A 26,360-nucleotide genomic window follows, 5' to 3' on the forward strand; every position below is an offset into this window, starting at 1 on the left:
TATGACAAAGTTCTCACTGTTTTATTTTTCTCACTGTTAAATTTATTGCATTGAAACTGCCTCTTTTATTTTTTTTTTACAATACAAGGGCATGTGGTACTCCACTCACTGCACAAAACAAACAGTAGTAACAGTTATAGTGTGTGAGGTGAGTTGATCTGAATGTATGAACTAAGGCCAGTTGAACTGGATTGGGTGCTGACTTGAAATACGTCATCAGTTTGTTTTTCAATGGGTGCGGCAGAAAAAAAGAATGAACAGTATTTTTTTTTTACATATTTCAAACCTGTAGAATTTTCAAATTTGAAATTTTCATAGTTTGTACTACAGATAATTGCACACTGTTATTGCTTTGGCACTGTCTTGGCATACTGCTAGATTTATTTGCATTGTTAATTGTCACTAACAAAACAGGCACTCTGTGTGTCCCAGAGGCAATACAGAGAGATCCAGGACATTAAATATGAAGAACATAATATTAGAAGTTATCTAATTAACTGCAATTAAAATGAACCTGCAGTTTTTGAAAAGTGTGCAATATATGATGTGAGCATGAGTCACACACCACTTTTGAATGCCGTGCAGCACTGTCAAATACAACTCTGAAACAGAAATGGCAAGATTGGTGAAAACCGTGAGTATAATTTAAAAAAAATTGCAATTAATAAATCATATACACGGTAATTAAAAAACTAGAATGCCTTAAAGGAATAGTTCACCTAAAAGTTTAATTTCCAAACCTGACTGAAAAAAGAAGAGAACATTTTGAACAATGTTGGTAACCAATAAGAGTTTTGGTGACCTTTGACTTTCCTTGTATGTTGCATGTTGACTTTTCAAAACACTTTCTTTTGTTTTACTATTTTTGGCAAGCTATCCCTTTAAACTTCAGACAAAATTATGACCCATTTTAGGGATACTGGACATTTTGTCAGAAGTTTTTAAACATATCTGTAAAATTTTCTTTGTTTTCCTTTAGGAGGGTTTGATTGAAGATGATAGACCCCCACCCAACACCCCCTAATGATTAACACCTTGGTCTCAAGTGCTGTATGCATTAAGATTTCACCTATTTTGCTACTAATTATCCTGTGAATATGTAGGAGGTAGGGCATGAATAAACTTCAGCTAAGTTTTCGTAGGATGTGATATGCCATGTGACTTCTGTCACCACCTGCAGACTCACCTGCTGTGCTGATGTTATGCAACCAGCAACTAATTAGCTCATGCCAAAGAGGTTCCTTCTGTGACTGTGAAGCTTTTTCTGACTCTTTTTCCTTGAAGTGTTTTGGGTTGCGTGGGAGAAATCAAATTTGTGGTTGAAAGGAAAACACATGAAATTTGTCTGATTTCTTTTTAATTATTGACATATTTTGTGTATTTCTGCTTTAGCCATTGGTCCATCCAGAGCCCAGATGACGCCACATTGAAAGAAACCAACACCTGTTACACTTGGTAATAATACAATTGGTTACACAAGGTCCTGCCATCAGCTCTGACCCAGGCACAAATCTTGCATCATTTCATAAATAGTTTCACCTCTCTCCTTATATGGTCTGCTCTCTGATAAGCTAGTTCCTCTTCCCCTTTTCCCAGAGTTGAATAGATTCTAGAAGTTACAGTGCAAGGTATAGGCTGTGGTTACTCATTAACTCAAAAAGCTAGCATGCTAGTTTAGGCCTCTAATTGTAGATCTGACATCAGTTTTTGAGGTTTTCTCCAGCTGCAGCATGAAGTAATGATTTTAAAATGAAGGAACGGGCCTATTCATGGACTGTCGGCCCTCATATTGTTCTCATGGTCTGCATAGTTCTTAGAAAGGAAATGGTGTAAACCGTACAAAAGAAATCAGTTCCTTTAACACAACCTTTATTGTTCTCCACACCCTCATGCTGACCCGGCTGAGTTCACGTTGGTTCACGAGGGAGCTTTTTCCTATTGAAGGAGCTGCATACTTGACTAAGCCTGCCAAAAGTTTCATGTTTCCTAGTGTATATTAAGGGTCAAAGGACAAGTTTCATTAAACTACCTGATTAAGGGCTGTGTGCCCATTGGAGGGTGACAGAGTAAGTGCAGAGAGTGAGGGTTCATAGGTGTGTGATGTTATTGTAAAAACCAAGGGGTTGCCTCTGTCCATCTGATTGGTCAGTGCATGGAGTGCGTGGAAACAAGGTATTTACAAGTGCTTCCTATGAACAATGGTCACCTTTGTGAGTCTTGGCTGAAAGGCAGAGAGAACTGTATGTGTGTGTTTGGCTGCTCACCTGGCATATTGCCAAATAAAATTAAACCGGCTGTGCAGAACGAAATTCTGAAAAAGCACAAAGGAAGACCAGCACTCAAAGGAAAGCATGCAGGGAGTTTCAATAGTGCATTCTCTGTATTAAAAGAAATAGTTATTTAGCTTCGTGTGAGTTCACTGTTGAAATTTGCCTTTGCTCGATTCTGAAGGAATGTCTGGGTAAGTGATTGTATATTAGTGCACAATAACTGAAATGATGTCTAAAGCTGAAATATTGCTTTTCTTTTTTTGCTTGCTGTAAAATTCTTATCACTATGCTGATGTACAAAAGGTTTGTGAAAAACAGTCAGAGCAGACTGAACGTGCAGCTCTTTCTCAACAAATGAGAGACAAAAGATAAAATGTCAGTCACTATTATTGCGATACACTTACGTCTTCACGTTTCTTTACAAATGTGTCACTGTGGCATGACAGGCAGTTTCTGTTAGAGCGATCAGGAAAGACCAGATCATAAATACTCTACACTGGTCTACACTGACCACATTAGATACCGTTTAGGGTTTTGTTGGCTATTTTGTGTTAATAATTTTATATTAGAAAAGCCTTTCAGGATTTTACATTTTTAAAAGTATTTTTAACAGATGTGATTGTAACTTTTGAAAAGATTTCAAACATTGCATGGAAAAACAGTGATAGACTGTTGTTGAAGTGACCTATCAAAACTATTGTTCCAAGTTTTATTTTAAGACTGCAACTGCAACTTTCTGCCATAAAGTTCCAGTTATCAGTCGATCAGCTATTTTGAGCTGAGCACCTTTAGAGCTATGACTTAACACCACAATATGACCACTGACACAGATGACCCAGAGTCAGACACGTCATTAGATTGGCTGCAGACTCTCCTGCACTGTCAGGTCACATGTCCTGCTGAAGTCTGGATATTCTCTCCCAACAGTGGAAACTTTCACCTTTGCAGGCCTCTCTTGACTTGCTGTTATCTCACTTATCATGTCTGGGTGCATTCCTGCCAACATTTTTACTCTCGCGGTTGAAACTTACAAGTTACCAACCATCTTAAGTAAGAGTAATCTTGAGTATTAGTTTGAGATGGGCATACCTTAAATGTCCATTTGAGTACTTGATTTTGGATATTATACAATTTCTATAACAAAAACAACACACATAATGGAAGTTAGTGTAAAATAATATTTTAAAACAAAAAAACATTCAGCAGTGATTAATTAAAATGAATGACTCAGGTTTGGTGAGGAATATGGGGTGGATTTGCAGTCCCAGTAGAAATGTTATTAGCTTTTCACCACACTGAATGTGAGCCACTGCAAACTCACTTCCACTTCCTGTTTTGCAACAGAGATTCCTGGAGCTTTGTGGACTGTGCAGTACAGAGGATGTATGCTCTAGAGAGATGAGAGAGGCTAATCTAAAACAAACACTTATTTCCATCGTCTTTGAGCAACAGGAATAAAGGCCTTTTCTTAGGAAAATGGGTCTGGCATTGGTGGAAGACACAGCAGCTGCTGTTTCAGTTAAAGTTGCTGCTGTAAATTTAAAACTGTGCTCAATTCTTTGCATTTTTATTCTGTGGTAGACAATCATAATCATTTGAAATTGTAGTTGGTTTTCACTGCCAAACTAGGAATGGTTGTAAAAGTTTTTGCTTTAACATCTGTAACTCAGTGTGCATGTGTGTGTGTTGCGGCACACTGTTATATTTTTGCTCCCAAATAATTTTTCAGAATTGCAATTCATTAACTTACATCTCAAACTTTTATATAATGAACACATTTAGTTTGTTTTTAATCTGATACAACCTTCCCTGTACGGGAAAGTAAAATTTTCTACACTCATTTATTTTGTTAATCAAATTTCTTGTTCAGAGTTATTTTTGGAATCACCCTCAACTCCACCCTGTGTCGTGTTCAGCTTCTGATTTAAATGAAAACATACAAAAACATAGGCTAACAATTAAAATAACACAGCAGAAAGTGTGTTTGTGCATGTTAGTCACTTTTTCAGTTGGAATAAAATATGAAATGTTGGCTTATACATTCTCATATCTTTGGGTCCAGTAAAAGTAAATGTGAAAAGAAGTGTCAACTACTTTAAAAAAAATTTCATTTGTGTGAAAATTGAGTAGATGTTAGATAATTTGGTGTTACTCAGATGATAAGAGTTACCAGCCTTAACCTGATCAATTGCAAATCGAATTATTGCAGTATATATTTGTTTTTCTTTTCAAAATTGCATTTGTCTCTTTATATCTGTAAACAGAGACTCACTTCAGTTGAATTTGGTCATGTATGATAGCAATTTCACCCTGTACCCAATGTCTGTGGTCTGTGATAACCAACAGTGTAACAGATCTCTTCATGTTCCAATCATCTCGTGCATCACTTTTGTGCACAATTCAGATATTTGAATGTTAAAGGGCTCTTTAATATAAAACATACTTTCTTCTAAATCAAAAGTCTTTCAAGGAGGAAAAATATCCAAAGTACACTCATCCACCCTCCAAATAAATTACCCTCCAGCTTTGATGGCGTGTGCCAACGGTCAATATACAGTGCCCTCCATAAATATTGGAACAGTAAAGACAAAATTGTTCTGTTGGCTGTGGAGTCAAGACATTTGCAAATATGATTAAATGATGAATATGAGACAAAACTACAGAATGTCACATTTTATTATTAGCTGATTCAACACGTACATGTTTTACCAAATAAAAAGAACGGCACTTTTAGAGTTCATCCCACTCATTGATGTGAGCATAAGTATTGGAACAGCTGAACATAAGGCAGATATAAAAGATTAAAAGCTATTATTTAGTTGCAGATCCCTTGCACACAATCACAGCAGTGAGTCTGTGACCCATAGACATCAAGTCAAGTCAAGTCACCTTTATTTATATAGCGCTTTTTACAATGCAAATTGTGTCAAAGCAGCTGCACAATATCAAAAAAGGAAAATAATGTGTCAATAAGTTTAAATAGTGTCTTTGCAATCAGGTTGACGATATCGCTGGAAATGAAGCGTCCCCAACTAAGCAAGCCAGAGGCGACAGCGGCAAGGAACCAAAACTCCATCGGTGACAGAATGGAGAAAAAACCTTGGGAGAAACCAGGCTCAGTCGGGGGGCTAATTCTCCTCTGGCCAAACAAACCATCACCAGACTCTTGGTCTCATTCTTTGAAATACTTTTCCCAGCCTTTAATGCAGCCAATCCCAATTGTTGCTTGTTTTGGGGAGTTTCTGCCTTTACTCTCCTCTTCAGCTGGTGAAATTCATGTTCAATCGGATTTAAATCTGGAGATTAACTTGGGCAGTCTAAGACTTTCCATTTCTTTGCCCTTATAAATTCCTTGACTGAACTGGCTGGGTGTTTTGGGTCATTGTCCTGATGCAATATGAAGCACTTCCCAATGAATCTGGTGGCATTTTTTTGAATATTGGTAGGCAAGATGGTTTTGTACCCTTCCAAATTCATTCTGCTACTGTCATCATACATTAAGTCATCAGTAAAGTTAAGAGGGCCTGTTCCAGAGGCAGCAATGCATGCCCATGCCATGACACCACCTCCACCATGCTTTACAGATGAGGCTGTATGCTTGGGATCATTGCAGTTTCCTTTTTTTCTCCACATTTTTGCTTTCCCATCACTTAGATAAAGGTTCATCTTTGTCTCATCGGTCCACAAACACAGTTCCAAAACTCTTCTGGCTCACCTTTGTGCTTTTTTTGTAAACTCTAATCTTGCCTTTCTATTTTTGGTTCATTTTCACAGCTTTCATGATTTGTCTGTCATCAACTACTGTTGTTTTCTCAGCCGATCAGGTCGTTGTTGGTTGCTGGTGTCGCTGGTGGTTTCCAAACTCTTGATTTCTCCATGCCCTTTGTTTTTGCTAGAGCTCTAATTGACTTCCTCTTTTCTTTTTCCATCCAAATTGCTTGCTTTTCTCTCAAAGTCAGCTCCCTCATCTTCATCCTGGTTTGTGTGAACCATCATCGAATGCAAGATTCAGAATACAGAAGTAATGGATATAACTGATACGACACATTCCCTGCTTTTAACATCTGAAGAATTAATGCAACAGGACAGAGCTGATCACTTAGAAAGACCTGTGAGGCAACTGTTCCAATACTTGTTCCAATACAATGCTCACATCAGATAGGGGGATGAAACTATAAAAGTGCTGAACTTCTTAGCTGGTAAAACATCTATGTGTTGAATCACCCAATAATAAAATGTGACATTCTGTAGTTTTGTCTCATATTCATCTTTTAATCATATTTGTAAATGTCTTTACTCCACAGCCAACAGAGCAATTTTGTCTTTATTGTTCCAATACTTTCGGAGGGCACTGTATACTTGGTCTCCAAGCACTCATCCATCGTGGCAGCTCCTACGCAGGAGCACTATATCGAATGTTGAGCTGTCTGCCAGCATGCAGCCCCTAACTCCGTTCAGAAACACTCTAACGATGAGATCATGGCTTGCCACCAGACGTAGTAGTCACAAGACAAGCTTTTTTATTAAAGATTAAAGAAATGCAAGTGTATACGTGATGCAAGAGTGCTTTTTCTAGAGTCCTGCAAATCTCTAAAAATGTTATATCCTGAGATCATACATTTCATTCATACTTCTCTTCCTCACTGTTATCATTTCCATTGACATCTGATGATACATGTTTCTTCTTTCTCTCAATCGCTGTCCTCACCTGTGCCTCAGCCACGCCCCCATTCATTTACTGGTTTCTGTATAACCAGTTTAGCCTCCCTCCCTGTTTACTCTATATAACATGCTGTGGTGGCACTTTAGACTCACTTTTCCTGTCTCGCACACGAACACACGTTTCCTTTTGGGAGATCTTTTGGGGATTTAACCATGTCGCTTGACCAGGACCTCTGTTACCTCTGTAAGGAAGATCTCAGGGACCCCGTTTCCATCCCATGCGGTCACATTTTTTGCGCTGTCTGTATCGAGACCTACTGGGATCATGCAGACCACACTGGACAGTACCTGTGTCCTCAGTGCAGGGTGACCTACAACAAGAGGCCCAATCCACGCCGCCTTCAGTCCTCACGCCATTCATCTTCATCCCTCAGAAACTCTGACTCTTTCCCACCGGCCCCTCCGGCCCCTGACTACAACTATGCGGGACCCCAGGATGTTGGATGTGACATCTGCATCGGGAAGAAGCTCAAAGCTGTCAAGACTTGTCTGATGTGTCTTGCTTCCTACTGCGAGAAGCACTTGAAGCCCCATTACGAATCATCTACCTTCAAACGACACAAGTTGGTCGATGAGATTGGACACCTTGATCGTCAGATCTGCCCGCAGCACCAGAAAGGTCTGGAGCTTTATTGCCGGACGGATCAGATGTGTATCTGTGTGTTGTGTACGGTGAAAGAGCATAAGGGCCACGACATGGTGTCCGCTGAACAGGAAAGGGCGGAAATGCAGGTAAGACTACAAAAAGTGCAATTGTGATCATATTTTTACCAATGGAAATATTACACTAGTGAATCTGTTATGGCAACAGATTAAATGGCGATAATGACCAGCAGAAGTAACAACCTTTCACCTCCTGTATGCAACAGTGCACCTATTCATGCAAAAAAAGACATTCTCAGTATGCTGGATATTCTAGATTGAGTATAAGAGTAGCCAACCCCTCTAAAACAAACATGGCCAATGAGTTGTCTCTACCCAAAAAAGGAGATGAGAAAACTAAGCTATAGTATTAGTGAGGAAGGGTTTCATTATTAACAGTAATACACAATTGTTCATTTGTACATTGTTGCCCAATAACATGGGTTATAGCAAAATTTGGGTTTTATTGTAAAATAACTTATCAGTTTACATAATAATGATAGAAGTGATAAAGAAATCAATGAATATGCTTTAAAAAGAGTATCCAAAAGTGACTGTATCGTCATGTGGAAGTGGTTGCGGTGTGGAAGGATGTACTTACAACATTCCTTTGTCTTGAATTTGTTGTTTTTAATTGTTCATAGCAACGCTTGGGCGCCACCCAAGCTGAGATCCAGGAAAAGATCCATGACAGAGTGAAGCAAATGGAAGAGTTAAAACAGGCTGTGGAAGCACTCAAGGTATGTCTGGATGTTAAATATGTCATGTTATAAGAAAACAATAAATTAACAATAATAATTTATATAAGATAATATTACAAGATCAACATTAATTCTCTGGTAGGCAAGAATATGTTGCAGAAATATTTAATGGTCAGCTCTGGTGTGACTAACTCTTACTCGGAAAGAAGCAGGAATGTTTTGTAATTAGATGCGTGTATAAAAAATAAAAAGTTTTGAATTTCCAAGAAAGAAAATGAAGCGGAATTAGAAATAGATTACTGATTACAATTGTTCTTTCAGAGTTCAGCACAGCGGGCTTTGCAGGAGAGTGAAAAGCTGTTTGGTGACATGCTTCATTCCATTGAAAGAATGCAACAGGAAATGATCAAACTCATCTCGACTAATAAGAAGTCTGCACTTAACACTGCCGAAGGCCACATGGAGCGTTTGGGCCATGAAATTGCTGACCTGAAGAGGAGAGACAATGAGCTGACACAACTCTCCCGCACTGAGGACCACATCCATTTCATCCAGGTGACTGAGAAACAGTGTGCTGCACAAAATACACATCCACTGAGCACAAGCAATGCAAAGAACATCATGTGGGTTGATTTTAGTGTCACTCCACACATGATGTATTGCGTGCAAGTAAAACGATTTTGTTTTTATTTTAGTTTTTCTACTATTTCACAGGTGATGAAATACTGTGTAAATATTTTTCGTTCTTCTAGCGCCATGTCAGAAAATATGTCTGCAGTCAATCTACTGTGGGAAAAAATTTGACTAAGAATTGGTGTTTTTTATCACAGAGTTACCATATGCTGATTGCCCAGACTGATGCCGAGGAGCTGCCCTCTGTTACTGTGAACCCTTACTTCTCCTTTGGCGCTGTTACCAAAACCGTCTCTGAGATGAAACAACATCTAAATGAGTTCAGCAATGAAGAACTTGTCAAGGTGGCAAAGACAGGTATGGTCCAGTATGACGGATACAATCTTGTTTTATAAGCCACTGTCTCATACCCATTTTGAAATGCTCTTTTTTTTCCATGAGAATGAGTAAATAAATCATGCTCCCCTCTTGTTTATAGTGGTTCTTCTTAACCATTAAACTGACTGACTTCATAACTCTCGATTCTCTTCCAGTGAACAAAATGCCATTCTGCCAGCTAGATGACCGTAAGAAGAAAAGGTCTACGAAGTGTAAGTTAATGAAAATAGGAAACTCTAGCTGCCCTGCTGTTTGCTTTGTGCAAAATAGCTGGAATTTTGGAATGGTATTTGTCAAAAGCCAGCGTCGTGCTCCAATAAATTGTTGGCCTGTTACTAGGCAATGATCTTAAGACCGACGTCACATTAAAATACACATTTATTAGCTGATCAGCACACGGATCATGAATGTTTTATTTTGGCCTTCAGTTAAACATACACTACCATTCAGAAGTCTGGAGTCTGTAAGATTTCTTGCAGGGCTGCATTTATTTGATAAAAATACAGTAAAACAGTAATATATTTTTTTTTTTAAACTCTGTTCCATACAGATATAAAATATATTTTACAATTTAATTGATTCCTGCGATGGCAAATTTCTATTTTTCAGCAGCCATTACTTAAGTCTTCAGTGTCTCATGATCCTTCAGAAATGATCCTAATATGCTGATTTGGTGCTAAAGAAACATATTATCAATCTTGAAAACAGTTGTGCTGCTGAATATTTTTGTGTTAACTGTGATGCATTTTTTTTAGTATTCCTCAATGAGTAGAAAGTCTTTACTGTAACATTTGATCAATTTAATGCATCCTTGCTGAATATACCTTTTGAGCAGTAGTGTATATATTCTCACCGCTAAGATGAAAGTACCTAAAGTACTATCCAGAAAGTACCTAATGGTCCTTCCTGTTTGTCAGTAACATAATATGTTTGCTATTAAAGATCAGATTAAATTTTGATATCATTGCATGCTTAAAACCTCTCTTTATTGTGTCTCTAGCTGATGAAGTTGACATGCACAAGAGTCCCAGCAACACTTCCCGATCACGGGATGAGTTCCTCAAGTGTAAGTTTGTTTTCATACAAGAATTTTCTTTTTGCCCAATTCCAGAGGGTGTTGTTGTAGAGATAACATGCACAGGACATGAAGTTCAAGGTCAGCAGAATTCTCACCTCTGCTGATGATTAATTAAAATAGTATATCAATTTTTATATGTTTTGGAAGCTTGCAGAAAGTGCTAAGAAAACATGCTGGTATTCATCCTGTTAAATGTCAAACTTTAGTGGGAGTAGTCTAACATCATCCCTTACATACTGAGTTTGTGTCCAAGCATATTGTAGGAACAGGCGTAGACTGCTTAGTGAGTGGGTGTATGGGTGAATCATGATAACTGCCATCCCTCAAACATTTAGTCTTCTCTTCTAAAAGCAGTGTGGTCTTTTAGAGGACAAAAACACTCTACATGCAATACTGTTCAGAATTTTGGTGTCAAAAAGATTGTAATTCTTTACCAAATGAATGTTTTTATTCAGCAAGGATACATTAAACTGATCAAAAGTGACAGTAAAGATAATTAAAATGTTAGAAAAGACTTATATTCCAAATAAATGCTGGTCTTTTAAAGCATTCTATTAATCAAGGATCCTAAAAAAATGGATCATGGTTTCCACAAAGTTATTATTTTCAGCCTAATAATAATAATAGAATTGTCTAATGATAAATGTTTGTTGAGCATCAAATCAGTTTATTACTATGATTTATGAAGGATCATGTGACACTGAAGATTGGAGTAATGGCTGCTAATTATTCAGCTTTGTCATCAGGAATAAGTTATATTTTTAAAATATTTTAAGCTAGAAAACAGTTATTTTAATTTGTAATAATATATCACAATATTGCTGTTTTTACTGTATTTATCAAATAAATGATAAGCATAAGAGACTTCTTTCAAAAACATCTTACAGCCCTGAAACTTCTGAATGGTGGTGTAAGTCAGAAGACAACTAATAATTATGCTAAGTTAGGTTGTTTGAGAGAATATACAATGCCCTCCATAAGTATTGGAACAGTAAAGACAAAATTGCTCTGTTGGCTGTGGAGTCAAGACATTTGCAAATATGATTAAAAGATGAATATGAGACAAAACTACAGAATGTCACATTTTATTATTAGCCGTTTCAACACATACATGTTTTTTCCCAAATAATAAGAACAGCACTTTTAGAGTTCATCCCACTCATTGATGTGAGCATAAGTATTGGGACAGCTGAACATAAGGCAGATATAAAAGATTAAAAGCTATTATTTAGTTGCAGATCCCTTGCACACAATCACAGCAGTGAGTCTGTGACCCATAGACATCACCAGACTCTTGGTCTCATCCTTTGAAATACTTTTCTCAGCCTTTAATGCAGCCAATCCCAATAGTTGCTTGTTTTGGGGAGTTTCTGCCTGTACTCTCCTCTTCAGCTGGTGAAATTCATGTTCAATCGGATTTAAATCTGGAGATTAACTTGGGCAGTCTAAGACTTTCCATTTCTTTGCCCTTATAAATTCCTTGACTGAACTGGCAGGGTGTTTTGGGTCATTGTCCTGATGCAATATGAAGCACTTCCCAATGAATCTGGTGGCATTTTCTTGAATATTGGTAGGCAAGATGGTTTTGTACCCTTCCAAATTCATTCTGCTACTGTCATCGTACATTAAGTCATCAGTAAAGCTGAGAGGGCCTGTTCCAGAGACAGCCATGCATGCCCATGCCATGACACCACCTCCACCATGCTTTACAGATGAGGCTGTATGCTTGGGATCATTGCAGTTCCCTTTTTTTTCTCCACATTTTTGCTTTCCCATCACTTAGATAAAGGTTCATCTTTGTCTCATCGGTCCATAAACACAATTCCAAAACTATTCTGGCTCACCTTTGTGCTTTTTTGCAAACTCTAATCTTGCCTTTCTATTTTTGGTGCTGGTCAGAGGTTTGCATCTTGCTGTGTAGCATCTGTAATTCTGTGTCAAAGTCTCCTGAGGACAGTAGATTGTCAGAGCATCACCCCAGCTTTCTGGAAGTTGTTGGTGATTTTACATACATGTCTTTTATGGTCCATTTTCACAGCTTTTATGATTTGTCTGTCATTAACTACTGTTGTTTTCTCAGCCGATCAGGTCGTTGTTGGTTGCTGGTGTCGCTGGTGGTTTCCAAACTCTTGATTTCTGCATGCCCTTTGTTTTTGCTAGAGCTCTAATTGACTTCCTCTTTTCTTTTAGCATCCAAATCACTTGCTTTTCTCTCAAAGTCAGCTCCCTCATCTTCATCCTGGTTTGTGTGTCTCATCATCGAATGCAAGATTCAGAATACAGAAGTAATGGATATAACTGATACGACACATTCCCTGCTTTTAATATCTGAAGAATTAATGCAACAGGACAGAGCTGATCACTTAGAAAGACCTGTGAGGCAACTGTTCCAATACTTATGCTCACATCAGATAGAGGGATGAAACTATAAAAGTGCTGAACTTCTTAGCTGGTAAAACATCTGTGTGTTGAAACATAATAAAATGTGACGTTCTGTAGTTTTGTCTCCTATTCATCTTTTAATCATATTTGTAAATGTATTGACTCCACAGCCAACAGAGCAATTTTGTCTTCACTGTTCCAATACTTTTGGCGGGCACTGTAGAATAATATATAGGGTGTCTTAAATCTGTATCGACACTCTCGGCCCTCTAGATGAGAGACGTTCACGCACCTCTGGCAGAAAGCACCTCCAAATGTCCAACCAGCTCTGAGAGCCAATATGCAGACTCAACCACTAGGCAGGTGATTTATCCACATGCATGTTGCACCTTACATCAGGAATGCTCATCTAGGATCAGATTTGCTCCAATCTGTTCATATTTGGAGACCATAGCAAAACTGTTCCCAGATCAGGAATCCTATCTTAGGATAGCCTAATATAAACATGCAATGATGTCCATCTTGTCATACGCATTATTTTTTGTTTCTTTTAATAAAAGTTACACTACAAATGTGGCATGGTTGATCTGTAAACACTACTAACATGATTTATGTGGCCTTTTAACTTTTGATTTTATATTTTTCAATTAATAGTAGATCTGTAAAACCTGTGGTCTTGAGTGTCTTAACTTGACCCATGCACATCGGCATTTTTATGTATATAAAATCACTTGTGGCACTAACTTTATCCAAAAATGTAGCTTTTAAAGCACCAAAATGCAGTGTGTATGTACATGGATCAAGATACTTAATGCAAAGTGGGCAGAGATTCATTGTCTTCATAACTTCACACATTCACGTACTGGCTTTAATTCACCAATCCTGATCAGCTCTTGTCTATCTTGTTTATTTTCAAGATGCCTGCCAGCTAACTCTGGACCCCAACACGTCATACAGAGAGCTCTATCTCTCCCGAAACAACAGGAAAGCAGCACTAAAGAGAGACCCTCAGTCTTACAATGATAGCAACCAGAGATTTGACTGCCTGCCCCAGGTCTTGTGTAAAGAGGCCCTTTCAGAAGGTGCCTACTATTGGGAGGTGGAGTGGAGCGGAGAGGGAGCCTCCATTGGTGTGGCTTTTAAAGGCATCAAGAGAACAGGTTATGGAGACTCAGCTCGTATTGGCTACAACCGCAAATCCTGGAGTCTCTTCTGCTCTGACTCCAGCTACTCAGCTCGACACAACAAAGACCAGGTTGAGATTAACGCACCCTACTCTTCCCGTATCGGGGTGTTTCTGGACTGTGCAGGAGGCACTCTTTCGTTCTACAACGTGTCTGAGTCTATGTCACTTATTCATCAGTTTAAAGCCTCTTTCAGTGAGCCGGTCTATCCTGGCTTCTGGGTGTGGTATGAGTCTGCTATTACCATTTGTCAGTTGTAACTGGTTGAACTGGACAGGGGATATGAAAACATTACTACCAGATTTTTAGATAATGAAATTTATTTTTTTATTTATTTTTTTAATGAAAGCCTGTTTATGGTGAAGCTGATTACAGTTAGTGTATTTAAACTGAAGGTTTTAATCTATGGTTTACCAAATAATGTTTATATAAAATATTTTTTACATATTTACAAAAATATAAAAAAACTGCAAAGAATTCTAAACAAATTTAAATAAGTTTTGAAAATTGTGAAGCTCATTTTCCTAGAATATAGACCTTATAATATCTTTAATGTCATGTTTTGTCTGTGTGATTTATACTGTTTAATTAATATGAAGTTTAATCAAGTGCAGAAAAAAACTTTTTATCTTATGTTTGATTTATGTGGGTCGTTTTATCTGCATTAATGATAACATAATAAAAGTCTCTTTCAAATTTGTTGTTGACTTATTTATTTGACATATTGGACACATTTCGAATTTATGATGCACAGATGATGCCTACATGTAGTAGTACAAACAGTTTAAGGTTTTATAGTCCTGATGACGTCCTAATGATAACCTAAGACATATTACAAGAGTGACCTCTGCTGGTTGCAAGTACATCTGACTCAACAATGGGGCTTTTTAACAAATAAAACTTGATTAATTATTTATTTTACGCTTATATTTGTCTACTGATAGCCTAGAAAAAAAAAATAGAAAAAAAGAAACCACTGCTTAATAAATTTTGTAGATTTCTACTTTCCCTGCTACCATTTTTTTCCACAAAAAGTATACACTTTAAATTTTAATATATAGTTTTTACATTTATAATCAATACATGTTTTATCAAATATTACGTTTTCAAACGAAATCTGAAATAATAGCCAGAAATGATAAAGGTCTAATATAGACAGTCATAAATTAATAAACTTTCCTGCTGAAAAAAAACAAAAACTAAAGCATACAAGTCAAAACATTACTGACTGGTTCATTATTTTCAACCCATTCTCACTGATGCTATCACAAGCCAATTTTACCTCGATGACAAATTTAAATCTGCAGAATTCATAGCAAAATTTTAGAGTGTGTACTACAGAACTCAGGATCGAGGTCACGTGCTCCACCCGGACGGATTTCCACTGCGCACCCATTCAGATACAACCGCCTTATGAGAGAACATGGCAGCGCAGGTGAGTATGATATTTAGCATATATTTCAGGATTGTTGACAAATATACCATTCTTGCAGGTTGTATACAGAATAATATATGTGTTTGCCACTATTGTGTGCTGCCTGTAGAGGCTTGAAATGTTTTGTGAATAATAATATTAAACACGTCTGTGGGCTTGCCGCTTTTAGCACATTTGCTTCAATTTATTACAACAATAATTCAGTTTTAATTGAGATTTTGAGGTCCATTTATGAAAATGGCTTTCATCCAGATATTCAGAAATTGAGAGTCTCCCTAGTAGCGTTAAATGGTTCTCTAAGTAGCCTGACATCATAGCTTGTGTTTATGATGTTTAGCATGCGTGTCACTGTTTATATTGGAAATACTCCTCTATGTAAACTGCATTATCAGCGCATTTGCCACAAATTGTCATTGCGGTAGTAAAATTACGGTCCCGTATTTTACACTGTACACATTTCTGCGGCATTGCTAAAAGTTGAGCTAACTGGAAACTGTGTTGCTCTTGTGTCACTATGGCAACGCTCGCGCTTAACCGCTGTTTACTGATCAAATTACATAAAAATGACATTAAAACGCAGCTTAAGATTTCATTTTCACACCTACATTGTACATAATTTTTCACTTGCATTATATTTACCTTTTTGATTTGTTATGAAAGGTGGCAGCCACGAAGGTTCAGGAGGTGCGAGACATCACTCGAATTGAGAGGATTGGTGAGACACTAACACATAATAACAATAAAAAGCAATGAATTACTTTTTGCTACCAGAATAGGTTTTTGATCAAGATAGCTCTGTTTATTCACGGAATGAATATGCAAGAACAGGAAAAGATTGTGATAAAGTGACATATATCTTGATTTCTCTTACAGGCGCACACTCTCACATTCGTGGCCTTGGGTTAGATGATGCCTTGGAGCCACGGCAGGTCGTTTTCAATGTTTATAACTGATTTACCAGTGACAACACCTGTTTTAGGCTTAAATGTTGTTCACTGCATGTTTAGAACAAAATGACATACAAATGATGAACCTTTGTCTCACTAGGTGTCTCAGGGGATGGTGGGTCAGCTGGCGTCTCGAAGGGCAGCCGGGCTGATCCTTGAAATGATCAAAGATGGTCAGATTGCTGGTCGTGCTGTCCTCATCGCTGGCCAACCTGGGACGGGCAAGACCGCTATTGCTATGGGTGAGTTTCTGCATATTTTTATCATGATTAATCACATTTGAAACGTAGAATTAATTTACAAGGTTTAATAAATGCGCTTGAGGTTGAGCTGACCACACTCTCTGTAATGGGATGTGTCAAAAATATATGTATCAAAATTGCAAAGCCGTTGTGAAATAACCAGTGATTTGTGTTTATTGTACAGGTATTGCCCAGTCTCTTGGCCCTGACACACCTTTCACTGCTATGGCTGGGAGTGAGATTTTCTCTCTGGAGATGAGTAAGACCGAAGCTCTGAGCCAGGCCTTCCGCAGAGCCATAGGAGTCAGGATAAAGTGAGTGAGGCCGACTGAAGTGTGAACCAGAATAAAGTCTTCATTAAAAACAAAGAATAACCTTCAAACATGTATTATGCATATTGTCACTTTTACTTTGTGACGCATTATAGAAGGGGGATAGTAGGCTGTCTCCAAATGGATATTAAATGATTTACTGATTATTCATTTTCTAGAATAGTTTATTCGTTTACTTGTTTTTTTGTGTGTTTTTTTAAAAGAGTTCTAGGATGTAGTTAATTTAATATTTCATAAATTACAGCATGACTGCTCATGTTCTATGTTTGTTGTTTGGCAGAGAGGAGACTGAGATAATTGAAGGAGAGGTAGTAGAGATTCAGATCGACAGACCTGCTACAGGAACTGTAAGTCTCTGCTCTTCATGGACCAGATTCACTGAATCAATGTCTGTTTTGTTACCGTTGTTCTTACGGCACCAGACTCAGCATCTGATTTAAATAATTTTATATACATTAATTTTAAGTTTGAATAATAAATAAAGACTAACATTACATTGTCTCTAGTGGCAGCTGCAGTTTACAGGTAAAAATTGACTCAGTGAAACTACTTCTTTTTTTTTTTTTAAGAATAATGATGTGCTTGGATACATAATAATATTTTTTATCCCATTACAAATAAGAATTGTCAGTTTTGATTTCATGGTTATTTTAATATTTGACTTGCCTTGAGAAGCTGAAGTAAATGAGAATTTCATCACACAGAACACTTTCCTGAACACGCTCTAATTCAATACATTTATTTGGCTGGAAAGCGTTATTAAAGATATTTATCATTCTTCAGTGGGAAATTAACTTTTTGTTATTATGAAAGTGAGAAATTAATTTTCAGCTGCGTTGATAAGTTGAATATAGGACTCGGGTCCCAAAATAGTGCTCAGTATGAAGCTACAGTAGGAGATGTCCCCAAGTGAACTCAGTTAGACATTAATCATAATAATTTTTTCTCATTTGTGTATTTGTATTAAGGGAGCAAAAGTGGGGAAGCTCACACTGAAGACGACAGAGATGGAAACCATCTATGATCTGGGGACCAAGATGATTGAGAGCCTCAGTAAAGAGAGAGTGCAAGCTGGGTGTGTAGACAATAAAGCTGAAATTTGTGATACCCTGTTCTGTATAAAACAAATTGATCTGATTGGACTGCCATCCAGCTTCTCCCACTAATTGTGTTAATTGTGTCTGAATTACAGAAACATTTGATGAGCTTGGATGAGTTCTGAAGTCTAGTAATAAGCCCTTGAGTTGTATTATTATTACAATTAATTTTATACACATAATGTTGATAAAAGTTTATTTATCTTAAGGATGATGCATTTGCTTTATGGTAAGTTTGTGGTTTGTGTATATAATATACACATACATATAGTGAGATGGATATATGAGATGAGAGTGCATGTAACTCATTCGGCTTAAGCCAAACCATGTTGTTTTAGGTTTTCCACTGCTTATATCATTAAAGGATGACACATTTTTTATATTCTGCAGAGATGTGATCACCATCGATAAAGCCACAGGAAAGATTAGCAAGCTGGGACGGTCATTTACTCGAGCAAGAGATTACGACGCTATGGGTGCACAGGTACACATTCTCTCTTCCTCTTTGAAATGAATCCATCAATCAATGACAACTTTTCCCTGAGAGTATTTATATATATATATATATATATATACTGTTTTTGTTGTTTATTTCAGACACAGTTTGTGCAGTGTCCAGAGGGAGAACTGCAGAAACGGAAGGAGGTTGTTCACACTGTCTCTCTTCACGAAATTGACGTCATTAACAGCCGCACTCAGGGATTCCTGGCCTTATTTTCAGGTTGGTTATACTTTTTAAAACTGACAAACTAGATAATGACATGCTCAGGGAAACTAATCCTTAATTAGTCTTTCAGAATCAAAAGAAAAATCTGTAGATGTTTGTGTGTTTGCTGTTGTTGATGTTTTATTGTCTGTGCTGCAGGTGACACAGGAGAGATTAAGTCAGAGGTTCGAGAGCAGATCAATGCTAAAGTGTCTGAATGGAGAGAGGAAGGCAAAGCAGAGATCATTCCTGGGGTAAGTAGGCCAGTCAAATAAGACCTTTGAAGTGTTCAATGGAGAAGAACCAGCTTACACACAGAGAATAGACTTTTTACTTCAATTCCTCTTTTTCTATTGAAAACCTTCCAACTATTGACTCTTTCAGAAAAAGTAAGAGTGCAGTGACTCTCATTTAACTCTCTACTGCATGTTTTAAAATCAGTGTTAAAGGATTAGTTCACTTTTAAAAAAACTTTTGCTGATAATTTACTCACCCCCATGTCATCCAAGATGTCCATGTCTTTCTTTCTTCAGTCGAAAAGAAATTAAGTTTTTTGATGAAAACATTTCTCCATATAATGGACTTCAGTGGGAGCCAAACGGTTCAAAGTCCAAATGACAGTTTCAGTGCAGCTTCAAAGGGCTTTAAACGATACCAGACGATGAATAAGGGTGTTATCTAGCGAAACGATCGGTCATTTCAAAAATAAATTAAAAAGTTTAAGTTTTATAAGCACAAATTTTCTCGCCTTGCTCTGTTCTGTGATGCGCGTTCGTGACGTCACGTAATACGCAATTACGTGGAAAAGGTCACGGTTGAGGTAGGCGGAAGTACCGAGTCAGTAGGCTTTTTAATATTAAAACACCCAGGATACGCACACGAAATGGGCATTTTAAACGATAAACTGACATAAAGACATTTGAATATGTGTATATGGTCCTCCTTCCGCACATTTGTAAACACTGACTCTGTACTTCCGCCTAAATCAACCGTGACCTTTTCAACGTCATTGCGTATTACGTGACGTCACGAACGCGCATCACAGAACAGAGCAAGGCGAGCATTTGTGCTTATAAAACTTAAACTTTTTCATTTATTTTTGAAATGACCGATTCGTTTCGCTAGATAACACCCTTATTCATCGTCTGGTATCGTTTAAAGCCCTTTGAAGCTGCACTGAAACTGTCATTTGGACTTTGAACCGTTTGGGTCCCAATGAAGTCCATTTTATGGAGAAATGTTTTCATCAAAAACCTTAATTTCTTTTCGACTGAAGAAAAAAAGACATGGACATCTTGGATGGCATGGGGGTGAGTAAATTATCAGCAAAAGTTTTTTTAAAAGTGAACTAATCCTTTAAGAAAGTTTATTTTAGTTTTTCCAATTAAAACAACAACAACAACCTAGTACATATCAATAAAATAATACTGTAGAATTGCCTCCAAGTTTTTATGTAAAATCTAAGTTTATATTTGCAATTTCATTAAAAAAAAAAAAAAAGCAAACCTCAAGTGCATAAATTTATCTCTTGGCTGCAATTCTTACATCCTTATCTACTACTTTATCTGTATCTTTTCCAAAGCTTAGAAAAACTAGTGCTGTCAAACAATTAATCGCATCCAAAATAAATGTTTTTGTTTGCATAATACATGAGTGTGTACTATATTTATTATGTATATATAAATACACACTCATACAGTATATATTTAGAAAATATTTACATGCACATATTTATATTATATATAAATATATTTTATATATATACGTGTATGTGTGTGTGTGTGCATATATACAGTGCCCTCCATAAGTATTGGAACAGTAAAGACAAAATTGCTCTGTTGGCTGTGGAGTCAAGACATTTGCAAATATGATTAAAAGATGAATATGAGACAAAACTACAGAATGTCACATTTTATTATTAGCTGATTCAACACATACATGTTTTACCAAATAAAAAGAACAGCACTTTTAGAGTTCATCCCACTCATTGATGTGAGCATAAGTATTGGAACAGCTGAACATAAGGCAGATATAAAAGATTAAAAGCTATTATTTAGTTGCAGATCCCTTGCACACAATCACAGCAGTGAGTCTGTGACCCATAGACATCACCAGACTCTTGGTCTCATCCTTTGAAATACTTTTCTCAGCCTTTAATGCAGCCAATTCCAATAGTTGCTTGTTTTGGAGAGTTTCTGCCTGTACTCTCCTCTTCAGCTGGTGAAATTCATGTTCAATCGGATTTAAATCTGGAGATTAACTTGGGCAATCTAAGACTGCATTTCTTCGCCCTTATAAATTCCTTGACTGAACTGGCTGGGTGTTTTGGGTGATTGTCCTGATGCAATATGAAGCACTTCCCAATGAATCTGGTGGCATTTTCTTGAATATTGGTAGGCAAGATGGTTTTGTACCCTTCCAAATTCATTCTGCTACTGTCATCATACATTAAGTCATCAGTAAAGTTGAGAGGGCCTGTTCCAGAGACAGCCATGCATGCCCATGCCATGACACCACCTCCACCATGCTTTACAGATGAGGCTGTATGCTTGGGATCATTTGCAGTTCCTTTTTTTTCTCCACATTTTTGCTTTCCCATCACTTAGATAAAGGTTCATCTTTGTCTCATCGGTCCATAAACACAGTTCCAAAACTTTTGTGCTTTTTTGTGCTTTTTTGCAAACTCTAATCTTGCCTTTCTATTTTTGGTGCTGGTCAGAGGTTTGCATCTTGCTGTGTAGCATCTGTAATTCTGTGTCAAAGTCTCCTGAGGACAGTAGGTGGTCAGAGCATCACCCCAGCTTTCTGGAAGTTGTTGGTGATTTTACAGACACGTCTTTTAGGGTTCATTTTCGCAGCTTTTATGATTTGTATGTCATCAACTACTGTTGTTTTCTCAGCCGATCAGGTCGTTGTTGGTTGCTGGTGTCGCTGGTGGTTTCCAAACTCTTGATTTCTCCATGCCCTTTGTTTTTGCTAGAGCTCTAATTGACTTCCTCTTTTCTTTTAGCATCCAAATTGCTTGCTTTTCTCTCAAAGTCAGCTCCCTCATCTTCATCCTGGTTTGTGTGTCTCATCATCGAATGCAAGATTCAGAATACAGAAGTAATGGATATAACTGATACGACACATTCCCTGCTTTTAATATCTGAAGAATTAATGCAACAGGACACAGCTGATCACTTAGAAAGACCTGTGAGGCAACTGTTCCAATACTTATGTTCACATCAGATAGAGGGATGAAACTATAAAAGTGCTGAACTTCTTAGCTGGTAAAACATGTATGTGTTGAATCAGCTAATAATAAAATGTGACATTCTGTAGTTTTTTCTCATATTTCTCTTTTAATCATATTTGTAAATGTTTTGACTCCACAGCCAACAGAGCAATTTGGTTTTTACTGTTCCAATACTTTTGGAGGGCACTGTGCGTATGTGTGTGTGTGTATATATATATATATATATATATATATACATATATATATATATATACATATATATACATATATATATATATATATATATATATACATATATATATATATACATATATATATATACATATATATATATATATATATACATATACATATATATATATATATACATATACATATATATATATATATACATATATATATATATATATATATATATATATATATATATATATATATATATATATATATATATATATATAATGTATATATGTGTGTGTGTAAACAAACTTTTATTTTGGATGCAGCAATTCTTCATAACATACAAATAATCATTTATTTACAAGTAATTATTTTAAAATCGTTTACTCATTAAATGTGAATCATATTTTTGATTAAAAAAAAAAAAGCTTTTCTGAGGATATTTGCCACAAGATTTTAAACTGACAAACAGAATGTTGTAATCAAGAAAAAACTTGTGTATTCCAAGTATACCCTGTATTATTAACTCTTATTGCCATCTTATATGCGTCATGTTTTTGTCAAATGGGTTTTTTTAGCCTTTGGCATCACACAATAGAGATCATTTATGTCTGCAAAGGAAATGTTGAGCTTTTTTGTGCTTGCAGGTTCTCTTCATAGATGAGGTCCACATGTTGGACATAGAATGCTTTTCATTCCTGAATCGAGCTCTTGAGAGTGATCTATCACCTGTACTCATCATGGCCACTAACCGAGGCATCACCCGGTATACACACAAACACAACATCAACAACTACCATTAATGCATTAATTGTGGATCATTTCTCCTCATCCATTGTTGTTTCAATTTCACAGTATTAGAGGCACCAATTATCAGAGTCCTCATGGTATTCCCATAGACATGCTTGACCGTCTGCTCATCATTGCAACCTCTCCCTACACTGAGAAAGAGACCAGACAGATCCTGAAGATTCGGTGAGAGCATTTTTGAAGTAAAATAATATGCAGTATAGTGTGTTATTTTTTTTGTATTTTTTTTTTTTTTTCTTTTTTCACTTTTAACCATACTTGCATGTGTGTTTGTGTTCCAGCTGTGAGGAAGAAGATGTCGAGCTGAGCGAGGAGGCACACACAGTTTTAACGCGTATCGGACAGGAGACTTCACTCCGTTATGCCATCCAGCTCATCAGTACTGCAGGCCTGGTGTGCCGCAAACGCCGGGTAATGCCAACACACACGTATCGTGGCCAGTGCTGCAAGAAAATACAATAAGAAGCATTTTTGGTCTGACTGTGGCTGTTCATTTCTCACAGGGCACTGAAGTCCAAGTGGAGGATATTAAGAGGGTGTACTCTCTCTTCCTGGATGAGTCCAGATCTTCACAGTATATGAAAGAGTACCAGGACTCCTTCCTCTTCAATGAAACACGTGAGATTCACCTCTGCTTTTCATGCCTCTGATTCCTGGGGGTCTTAGAGCAAGGGCCCATATGTCATGCCCATATGTCATATCTTTACAGTGCCTTTTTTCCAGCACACACATGCTTTAATGGTATTTTTAGAGCTGTACATATACTAAAAGTACATTATATGACACTAAGTTATGGTCTTATTTAATTGGACAAGTAGTGTTTAAAGATTTCTGATATATAGTCCAACAGCACTGGGGCTTTTCATGCCACTTGTCTATGTTTGTGGCGGTCATGACATACTGTCAGTTTCTACAACTGATCCCGCTTTGCCTTTTTTGGAACTATTTTTAATTGTGGAGCCACAAAAACCCATTTTGCCTCTGAAATTGGCATTTTATATTTAAAATGTTAGTTACTTTATATCAACTTTTGCTCAGACTTTTTAAGGTCCAATTCTCGCTATTAACAAACCATTAACTATGACTTTTGCCTCAGAGTCCTAATTGTCTGCTTATTAATAGTTAGTAGAGTAGTTGTTAAGTTTAGGTATTGGGTAGGATTAAGGATTTAGAATATGGTCATGCAGAATATGTACTTTAGAAGTACTACTATGTAAATAATAAGCATGCTAATAATAGTGAGAATTGGTCCTTAAACTAAAGTGTTACTCAACTTTTTATTCACTATTATGCAACTTTTCTAGATTTGTAGAGCAAAGAACGTTTGCTCATAACTTTGAGAGAACGTTCTGATAGCGTATAAAAGCATTATTACATTTGCAGTCTTGTTCCTTCAGCTAAATTACTGCCCAGTACAAAAGCACAAGTGTGAGTGTGATATTGCTTATTAAAGTTATTAGGGTTTAAAATTGATTTACAACATCTTCCTCTCTCTGTTTCTTCCTTCAGAATCCTCTCAGATGGACATTTCAAAATAAAAAAAGCTGTGAAGAGGTGTCTCCATTCATTGTTCCCGTGAAGTCCATTTATTCTTATGACCTCGTCCCTTAGAAGTGTTCAGGCAATTGTGTGTATTCATGCACTCAAGCTTTTTCTTTGTCATCTTTTTCTTTATTTGCTACTTTTCTTGTTTGGCTGTATAACATGGTAACCAAAAGATGAAATAAAACTATTTGACCATAAACTGACACAATGACACTGATTTTAAAGTCGTCATCATTGTGATTAGTGAGCCATAAAACATTGATCTTGATGGTGACTACAACACAGATTCTACAGCCAGTATATAAAATCTACTTCCTTATGATATTGTTTTAATTGAGTGATTAATGCACAGTACTGACATTCGTTGTCAATATTCATGAATCAAGCAAAATGTTCATGTGCGATTTTTGCATTATATACTATTGATAGTATTTATAGATATCATAACTAGGCAACATTTCTAATTTACGTTTTTGTTTGTTTTTCATCTAATATTTATATTTGATCTTGTTTTTCAATTAATGAAAACATTTGAAATAGTTTTAGCTAACATGTTCTGACACGTCTCTGTTCCCTTATCAGTTGTAGTATTACAGTACTTGGCTAGGTGGCAGTATTTAATCAGTATTGAGCAGTTCTTGATTCTGTAACTTGACAGTGAATATGTATACCTATTTTTCCACCTTAACCAGTGTACCAGAAAGTTTCCTTTTTTAATTTGAAAGGTTTTAATATAATTTTGAAACTTCAAGATGATGTTTGTCAACATTTTGGCTGTGTGCACGTTTACAAGGATTGTATGTACTTAACAAAACCAGAGTGAGATTTAGAAACCCAGAGGTTTTGATGTTTGCTCTTTGCTAACCGAGCAGAAGACAAGCCAATTCATTCACAGTTTGATGAATATATGGATAGATGGACAGTGGACCTTTTATTTGGGGTAATCTTAGCAATTTGGCCTCACACAGTCGTCATCTCTGAGGTTACAAAGCAACGTTTCCGTATACCGCATGAGCGAACATAGCCTTCCATTTACAGGGTGTCTGCCTGTAAAAAAAGAACCATGACTAACAAAACAGCAGACTGCTTTAAAATGGAGGTGAAAACATAAGAGATAATCCTTGGAGACACATTGAGTAGACGCCGCTGGCTGGTCGTCTCAAAAGAGCTTTGGATGAATCTGGGCAGATAGATGACATCAAAGGTATATAAATTGGAAAGGTCTGAGAGGGTTGTGTGCACGCTCTCTGTTCCTCTCCAGCATCCTAGAGATAAGGCCGTAATTCAAAACCGCCCTTTAACATGTCAGGATAAATGGCAATGAGAAGGGAAAGCATTGGAAAGCTATACTGCATCCAGGCCCAGTTACTTCAGTGTGATCCCTGAAAGTTGACATCCGCTACCATTAAGGGGAAACTTGACTGTTTCTTAAGACTAATGGACTGGAGGAATTTTTCTTGCATGATTATTTTAGGTCATAGACTGGCCAGGGAAAAAATATATATATATATATATATATTTTGCTTTCTTAGGTTGACTAATCATGACCCACTTTTTCTTCCTCTTGTTTGTAGACTTTGTACCTAGTGCACTGAAAAAGCCCTTTAAGGGAGCATTATTGGAATACAAATCACTTTCATGAGAGATTAAGGGAAAAGGGAGCCTCGCTACTCCCTCTTAGCTGCCTTACCTGAGATATTTGTGATGTTTCAAAACTCTCCCCATTTCTCCCTTTTACTCGAGAGGATTAATCTGTCATCTGTATCCCACAATTCCCTCTCAGTCTCCTGCTGCATATCTCTGGGCAGCTCTCCCAACATCCACTTCTTTGGCATCAC

General features: G+C 37.0%; 2 protein-coding genes across 2 annotated transcripts; both read left to right on the plus strand.

Moving 5' to 3' along the window:
- The first annotated feature begins 7,083 nt into the window (after nucleotides 1–7,083).
- LOC306871139 (tripartite motif-containing protein 16-like) lies at nucleotides 7,084–14,683 on the plus strand. The gene is made up of 7 exons (XM_079418857.1): nucleotides 7,084–7,724; nucleotides 8,279–8,374; nucleotides 8,657–8,890; nucleotides 9,166–9,325; nucleotides 9,502–9,558; nucleotides 10,347–10,412; nucleotides 13,724–14,683. The coding sequence occupies exons 1-7, from the start codon at nucleotides 7,146–7,148 to the stop codon at nucleotides 14,248–14,250; spliced, it is 1,719 nt and encodes a 572-aa protein (XP_079274983.1). The 5' UTR covers nucleotides 7,084–7,145; the 3' UTR covers nucleotides 14,251–14,683.
- A 682-nt stretch (nucleotides 14,684–15,365) lies between these two features.
- On the plus strand, nucleotides 15,366–25,271 carry LOC306871254 (ruvB-like 2). Its single transcript, XM_079419053.1, has 15 exons — nucleotides 15,366–15,425; nucleotides 16,086–16,140; nucleotides 16,299–16,354; nucleotides 16,473–16,614; nucleotides 16,799–16,928; nucleotides 17,227–17,293; nucleotides 17,915–18,021; nucleotides 18,434–18,527; nucleotides 18,641–18,764; nucleotides 18,909–19,003; nucleotides 22,815–22,933; nucleotides 23,023–23,142; nucleotides 23,259–23,388; nucleotides 23,481–23,595; nucleotides 24,487–25,271. The coding sequence occupies exons 1-15, from the start codon at nucleotides 15,414–15,416 to the stop codon at nucleotides 24,513–24,515; spliced, it is 1,395 nt and encodes a 464-aa protein (XP_079275179.1). The 5' UTR covers nucleotides 15,366–15,413; the 3' UTR covers nucleotides 24,516–25,271.
- Nucleotides 25,272–26,360: the final 1,089 nt, after the last annotated feature.

The sequence above is a fragment of the Barbus barbus genome, assembly GCF_936440315.1.
Source record: "Barbus barbus genome assembly, chromosome: 6".
NCBI lineage: Eukaryota > Metazoa > Chordata > Actinopteri > Cypriniformes > Cyprinidae > Barbus > Barbus barbus.